At 39.9% G+C, this 7960-nt stretch overlaps 2 protein-coding genes across 3 annotated transcripts in view; both read right to left on the bottom strand.

Moving 5' to 3' along the window:
* tspan7 (tetraspanin 7) overlaps positions 1-2567 on the bottom strand; it is a 12285-nt gene extending 9718 nt beyond the window's left edge. The window contains exon 1 of the mRNA XM_020609516.1: positions 2383-2567. Within this exon, the coding sequence (XP_020465172.1) occupies positions 2383-2448 (66 nt within the window). The 5' untranslated portion in view covers positions 2449-2567. The remainder of the gene's footprint in view (positions 1-2382) is intronic.
* A 1610-nt stretch (positions 2568-4177) lies between these two features.
* The window catches only part of katnal1 (katanin p60 subunit A-like 1), an 8474-nt gene continuing 4691 nt past the window's right edge, over positions 4178-7960 (bottom strand). For both annotated transcript variants that reach the window (XM_020609371.1, XM_020609370.1), the window contains exons 7-11: positions 6915-7073; positions 6681-6807; positions 6261-6395; positions 5915-6041; positions 4178-5093 (exon numbers count right to left, since the gene is read on the bottom strand). In XM_020609371.1, coding sequence (XP_020465027.1) covers positions 4895-5093; positions 5915-6041; positions 6261-6395; positions 6681-6807; positions 6915-7073 — 747 coding nt within the window. In that variant the 3' untranslated portion in view covers positions 4178-4894. The remainder of the gene's footprint in view (positions 5094-5914; positions 6042-6260; positions 6396-6680; positions 6808-6914; positions 7074-7960) is intronic.

Genomic DNA, 7960 nt, shown 5'->3' with positions numbered 1-7960 from the left:
GCAAAAAGGCCCCCCCCCCCCCCCCCCACACACACACACACACACACACACACACACATGAAATTCAATGCTGGCTGGCCACCCTGGTTACAGCACAGAGTTTAAAACAGGTCACCCTCCTCTCCCGACCCAATACAGGAACAGAAGGTGCAATGACAAAACATGCGGGTGAGGACGCCACATGGACTCCCACCACCTGCTCTGCATCGAACCGCCCTATGTGTCAAGTATGGCATGGGATATTCACACTTAAGACATTACTGGCCATGACAAGTTGTTTACAATGAAACTGAGCTCTGACAATGAGGCACCTCTCTCGCTTCAAATTCGGGGCCAGTGGCCTCTCCATGTACCGCCCTCAGGGCCGAGGAGAGCCACTGAACACTGAGACACTTCAGATGTCTGAAACGTGATGCTGTATGTGTAAGGGAGCGCTAAAAGACCACCCAATCACGACTAAATATAAAAGTTCATATCTGTTACATAAACGCATGTCTGCTGGGAAGGAAGAAACAAATACAACATTTCTTTCCAAGCCTCCATGACTGCAGAGCTTAACTGAAAAACTGATTTCAGTTTTGTTTCCACCGGGACTTCCTTCTGCAAAGTGAGGGGTTAATGTAGAATTTGTTCACAGCCAAAAAAGCAGCGTTGAAGCTGTTTTCACTTCCTGCTGTTTAGAGAGACTGTAAGGAAAACAAAGACAGCACTCTTCAAGACCTAAGCACATTTATTTGAATAGCTGAGATGAGGTCTTATTAGAAAGAGCTTTAACTACTGTGAAAATATGGGCAGCATCTATTCTTATAAAGTGCTGTTATACACTGCTTGTATCGTGAATACAGCATTTATGATTTCAAATTATACTAGAGCTTTGCAGCTTGAGACCTTGGCAAATCATTCTACAGAGACATTGACTCATCTTGGTAAAATCTGAGGCTTTTTGCTGCTGTGTTGCGATGCATAATATTGTAAGATGTGTCTAATATATTATATCAAGCAAAGAAGGTGGGCAGTGCGTAACTCCAGCTGGGTAAAGAAGCAAGACAAAGACAATGTCCTGAAGTAAAGGAGAAGGATTTTGGATCATGTGATAGCTTAATTGTAAGTAGAGCTTTATGTAAATTAACAAAGTGTTTTATCTTCTTAACAAACACCAGGGCTCTTTTTTTTTGTAAGGATAAAGACAGGAATGATTTTTTTTGCAATCAATGATCAGTTATCAGTTAAAAGTCATCCTATTTATGTACGTGTATGAGGGTAACCAGCTCAGTCCAGTAGATAATAGGAACAGAATAAAACATCATGTCCTGGATAAGCCTAAGCCTGTAAGTAATGTAGGTCTCCAACTTCACCTCAAGCTTGATCTGATCATCCACTGTCATGCTTCTTGAGTATTTAATTTTATACTACGTTTTACTTTAACTCTGGCACACTTTAAAGGGAAATCCTGTGTTTTTATGCCATCACTTTTATTAGGTAACTACAGTTATGGGTTATGTTTCAGATTGAAATGTACTGTATATTTATCACAATACACAGTACGTTAAACCACCCAACAGTGTATAAAACTATTAAAACTAGTTTCAGTGCATTTAGCTACATTAGTAGCAAAACATTTGATTTACTCATACATTAACATCTAGCCTATAGCTATTTAATTTAGCTTATGAAGGGGACGTTGATTTTAATTTATTTATATACGTTTGGGTATATATTTTTTAAATATTCTAACATGAACTGCAAGCAGCTATATTTTTTAAATATTCTAACATGAACTGCAAGCAGCTAAAGCTGTGAGATAGATGTAGTTAGATGTTGTGAAGGAGAGAGAGAGCAAACTGAAATACTCAAAGTACAAAGACCTTAAAATTGTACGTAAGCAGAGTAAATGTGGCCTGGCAGTATATAGCCTATTAATGGTGCAGGTTCCCTTTAAGAACATATAGAACGATCCCAAATGTGGAGAATCTGGTGAGAGAACGGGCTTTAACGGGGCCTTATCAAACACACACGCCCTTAACGGTGTGTTAAACGGTTGCGGGGACATTACCATTCTCCACCGACAACAACCATGATGCTACAGTATATTGTGCTACACTGACACCACTGACGCACGGCAGCCAAAATATGTACAACATTAACAGAAGTTGCACAATAAAGGCGTTAAAATCCACGTTAAACGCTGAAAGCGGTGTGGATGCGCAAGTCCTGTCGATCGCTTAGCGTATATTCCATCAACACAATGATTCCGTCGATGATGCTGGCTCTATCCACCCCTTCATCACGCACAACAAAAACACGCAAACACAGCGGTGGATTATGATGGACTGCGATCATTTTCTGCAGGGTTATTAAGAAACGACGCAAGAGGATACGTACCCAAAACACGAAGGAATAGACGATGAGCAGGGTTTTAAGGCAGGTGATGACCGGTTTGGTCTCCATGGTGGAGTGTACGGTAGAGCCGCTGTGATAATAACGGCAGAGGAAAAGGGAGAAACGTCTGTCGCGCTGCAGCCACACGGCGTCAGTGGAGCGACGCGTCGGCGCAACCTGAGCGCGCGTTACCCTCAGTGGGAGACGAACATTCCCATTTCTTCTCTCGTACTGGGTGTAATGCTGCAAATAGGTTAACAGCATAATGGAATTTTGGCACGGTTTGGCACAAGGCAGTTTTATTAGTTAATGGGAAAACAAATCATCTTCCGCACACTCTCAGGACTTAGGGCATTAAATCACTACGTCTTCATCAAGATTGATTTTTGTTGCTTGTTTTGCGTTTTTCCTTTTGTCCAAGTCGTTTTAAATGTGTGCAAAGATGAGCCCTTCTGTAGAATGTCTTTATATAAAATGTTAACCCTCAAATAACGGACTCCAGCTGTCATTAGGTTTGGTAAACACAGTATTTTCCATCTTACATGTAGTGCAGTTAAAATATAAAGCAGTTTAAGTACTCAAGTGAAGTACAAACCTCAAAATTGTACTTAAATACAGTAAATGAATGGTACCTATTTATATTCCACCACTGCAATTTTCAGGGTAATCCTGTTTTATGGATCAGGTATAAAATACTTAGTGTTTTCTGCTGTAGCTTAGTTGTACATACAGTAAAAATCAGCTCTGGGCAAATTGTACAGATTTATTTAAAGTGAGAAAGGGATAAATACAAGCAGACATTAAAGTGTTAATGTACTATTACTTTTTATTTTATGAACCAAAAACACTAAAAACAATTGTTGCATGTACATATATGTTTGGATGACTTAGCAGTACCAAGTACCACAGCTTTGCCAGCTGTTCAGCAACTATTCTGGAAGTGAATAACACATATGAGTAGAAGAAAAACTAAACTGTAAATGCTTGAGGTAGCCTAAAAATCAACACAAAATCAGCAGAAATAAACATGCATGTTATTTACTGAATCCATCAGAATGTATTTATCTTTTCACTCAGCTCACCCTCTGTCTCCACTTGAGGGGGGACTCAATCAGTGAGCTGAATACTGACGAGTCTGGTGAAGTTCCTGTGCACAGCCTAGCTTTCATAAAATGCAGGAACAGTTCATTTACATTTTAGAATGAAGTGTATCTTCAAATAAACAATCCAAAGGCCCAGTGGCCATGTTCTTTTAGCTACATTTATTTGTCCCATCTACATCTGAAAATGGATATTAAAACCAACAAAATAAAACAAACACAATCAGTCACTACATACAGTAACACATTGTGGTTCTTCAAGTGTGCTCAGTCAGTAGTATGTGCACAGGCTCCTCGAGGAAATACATTACAAGTGCTCAGACATACAATATAGTCTTTAAGACAACAGGTCTCATGCAGGAATCACAAATACAAACAGCTTTGTCCTTAAGATAATTAGTCACATTTGCCACAGTTTTAAATGTTCTCTTAAGTATTAATGACATTGATGTGTGGTCCAGACTCGCCCTGTCATACAAGTCATGTACAGACAACCTGAATTATAATGCTTTAATCTGAATGAATTAACAGTTGGAATATGCAACAGGAACAACTGAAACAAACTGCTAAAATAAGCAATATGATAAAATTCATTATTGCATGTATCCACAAACATTAATTGCAATTAATGCAATATTCATCATATGACCATCATCATGGTATTGTGAATTAGGTTCAACAATATATATATTTTGACATGATAACTTTAACAATTGAGTATTTGTTATACAGATTCTCTTACAATGCACTGATGGCATGTTGTTACCAGCTATATTAAGAACTTCAAGTTGCTTTGGGCCTTTTAATTAAACAGGATTTGAAGCTCCATGGTATGAAACTCTTTGGAAACACTTTGTGAACAAAACTTGCCGAGAAACAAAACACAACAGGGACTCTTACATGCATAGCAACCCAAATGATGAACTCCCAAACAAACATTCACCTGCTTGTAAACAGCTGCATTCATCAGGTCAATATGAGCAATTTAGTTTGTGCCATTAAAGAGTTTGGTAAATTTGACTTGGAAGAAGTGTTACAGAAAAAGTACAAGGGGTTTAGGACAACAATACATGAGGCCTAATATAAGACTGGTGTGCATTACCTGGTCCTACCTGAGTGTTTCAGGCTACTTTCTACATCAAAGGTTCCCTACATGAGGGACCTGTTCTTCCTCAGGTCATGGACAGCTGTGCCGAAGCAACGATGAGAAAACAATATGTGAAAGGGCACTGACAGTTCTCATCATACTGTCTCAAAGGCATCAATCTTCTGATGAGAACTTCAGCCCCTGTATTATATTGATCCCTGATGTGCAGTCTGGTTCACATACTAGAATCCACTCAGCTCTGTGACATTCACCTCTTACCGCCTCCTTGAGGAGAAGCTACGAGAACTGTGGTCTCGCCACATTTCCTCTATACTGATCCAAACTCACTCATCCAAGCGTCGTATTTCTCCAGGTCAGCAGCAGAGACAGACTTGGAGATCTTCTTGAGTGTGAGGGTGAAGTCCTCCATGGTCACTGGCATCTGCAGCTCATCTTTGGACAGAGCTCGGATCTCTTCGGGACTCAAGCCGTGGATTCGACGGCGCATCGCCATCAAGGACGCATCCCTGATGTTTATGCAAAAACAGTAGCAGAGAGAGGCAGGGGACGGAGGGCTGTTACTCATCACACACGCAACATCTACAGTTTAATATATTTACTCCCTATATATATCTCACACACATTTATTATTTTGAATTCCATATCAGAAGAGTTTTATTCCAGTCAAAACTGTTGAAGTCAGGGATGTGAAGAAATCCTGCAGGCTGCGTGCGGGTGATAGTCACACACACATACAAGCTCAATGAAACAATACAACATGGGCAACACAGAATACCTGGCATTCCCACCATAGCTATGGTAGGAATACCTGGTATTCCCACCATAGCTATGGTAGAAAGCATACAAATGACAAGAACAGGACAGTAAGTGTTACACAAAAAATATAATTAAACTGCAATTACACCATTATAGTGTTAATGATAAAGCACAATCAGATTCTGATGACTGCTCACACTTTACAATAATCATAGCTGTATTCTGTCTGCACCATGGTGTGTGGCACTGAAACAGTGATGCTAATCATGTATCAGTAATTGTTCTTAATTATTTGAAAGAATGATCTGAATCTGAGCTTGTGTGAGTGCATGTATGTTTGGGTGCGAGCCAAAGTAGCCAAACAAATCCTGGGTGTATTTGGGGAGACAGTTACAGTACTGATGAGAATGGACAACAGCAGAAATGTTGGAAATTCACAAGAAAAAACTTTCAAATGACAAAAACCTGAAACTTAAACTTAGATTGTTCTATGTTTAATGAGTTACATACACCTCATATACATATACCACCTTTTCAGTGTGGTATTGCAAAATACTGCACACACACACACCTGCAGATGTTGGTGATGTCCGCCCCAGAGTATCCCTCAATCTTCTCAGCAATGAGGTCCAGATTCACATCAGCAGCCAGGTCCACCTCCCTCAGGTTGATCTTTAGAAGCACTGCGCGACCCACAGCTAAACACACACACACACACACACACGCATGCACACACAAACACACACACATGCAACAGTATCAATCAGATATTAGTATGATGTATCGGAACATCAATTTAAGAGGAATGGGTACAATAAATACATTAGGTGAGTGAATAAAACTCACTGCTCTGAGACCACTGCAGCTACACTATACTACAGTTTGTGGTGCTATCACTCTGTGGGTGGTGAGGTCACCTGTGGGCAGGGGTATGTAGATGCGCTTCTCCAGCCGTCGTCGTAATGCCTCGTCAATGTCCCAGGGGAAGTTGGTGGCAGCGAGGACCATCACCATCCTAGAGGGGTCATCATTCTCCAGGGCTCCACCCACACCTGGTTGCAAAACACACACAAAACCACAATTAACTAGAAAATGCACATTACAGTTCCATTCATGTACTGTATGATCTCAGGATCTAAGCAGGACCGTACTGAATTTGTTTTAGTTTCATACTGGCCTTCTATGTAAAGTTTTACAGACTGAGATAGTTTATGTCAAACTTATTCAGTAATAAAGTAGACTTCATCCCAAACATGAGTTTTTCTTGAATTAACTCCATAAAGTTATATTCACACCATTTCACAGCTTCACTTTCCCAATTTCTCTGTTCCACTCACCATCCATCTGAATGAGAAGTTCTGATTTCACCCTGCGGCTGGCTTCATGTTCATCAGATGTTCCTCGCCTACCACAGATGGAGTCGATCTCATCTATAAAGATCGTTGTTGGTGCATAAAACCGAGCCTAAGGAAAAAAAACAGTTTATGAGAGCGTTTCTCTGACACATAGCAAAATATTATATCTTCAGTTTGGGATGATGAGGTTGTGCCTTACAGACTGCACATGCTTACCATTTCGAACAGTAGACGAACCAGTTTCTCAGACTCACCCCTGTACTTGGAGGTGAGGGTGGAGGAGGACACGTTGAAGAAAGTAGTCCCACACTCTGTGGCCACAGCTTTTGCTAACATGGTCTTCCCTGTACCCGGAGGGCCAACCATTAACACACCCTAAGAGAAAATGTTACACAGTTAAAACTTAAGATACATTAACGATGTACACAGACACAGAAAGGCTCTGGGGTTGACGATCAGTGAGTGCAAATTCTAACACTCACAGAAAGGCTGTCATAGTGATACTGGGCCAAGTGTTAAACTATCTGCCACTGCAGTCAGAAAACTGAGTTCACTTCATTACTGCTGTAAAGAATGGTCTATGGCAGTATTACACCAGGATGCGGCTCTTAAAAGAATATTTCAGCATTGAGGGAAACACGCCTATTTGCGTTCTCACCAAAGTGTGGCTTAGATATGGCATTATAAAATCCATGTGCAGTGCTTATTTTGATTTGATTTGATTTATTCTTTCAAGCATGTACAACAGTTGATATGACAACACACATAATTTTACACATAATCCAATATCAATTTGCTTATACCTAGTACATGCTTGAATGGAGTGAATTGAAAAATTTTAGCAATTTAGATTGTATGAAAGCTCCAATGGTGTGATCCCTGTACCCCATCTTATGCACAATTCTTATCGCTCTTTTTTGTAATATATACAATGGTTGAAGTGAGCTTATGTATGTATTTCTCCAGTTTTCAACGCCGTACTCTAAGTATGGTAAAATCAATGAGGAATACAAAATGCGTAATGCTTTCCCGTCCAAAATATATCTAACCCTTGCCAATATCGATATATTTTTTGCTATTTTATTCTGAACATATCTGATATGCGATTTTCAGGAGAATTTGTCATCAACTATGACACCTAGAAATTTAATTTCATGTACTCGTTCGATATTAGCTCCCCCAATTTGCAATTGAAGTTCATTGTCTAGTCTACAATTCCCAAATACCATAAATTTAGTTTTATCCAAATTCAGAGATACTAT

Source organism: Monopterus albus, unplaced genomic scaffold (genome assembly GCF_001952655.1).
Source record: "Monopterus albus unplaced genomic scaffold, M_albus_1.0 scaffold99.1, whole genome shotgun sequence".
Taxonomy (NCBI): domain Eukaryota; kingdom Metazoa; phylum Chordata; class Actinopteri; order Synbranchiformes; family Synbranchidae; genus Monopterus; species Monopterus albus.
This window is presented reverse-complemented; position numbering and strand designations above follow the sequence as displayed.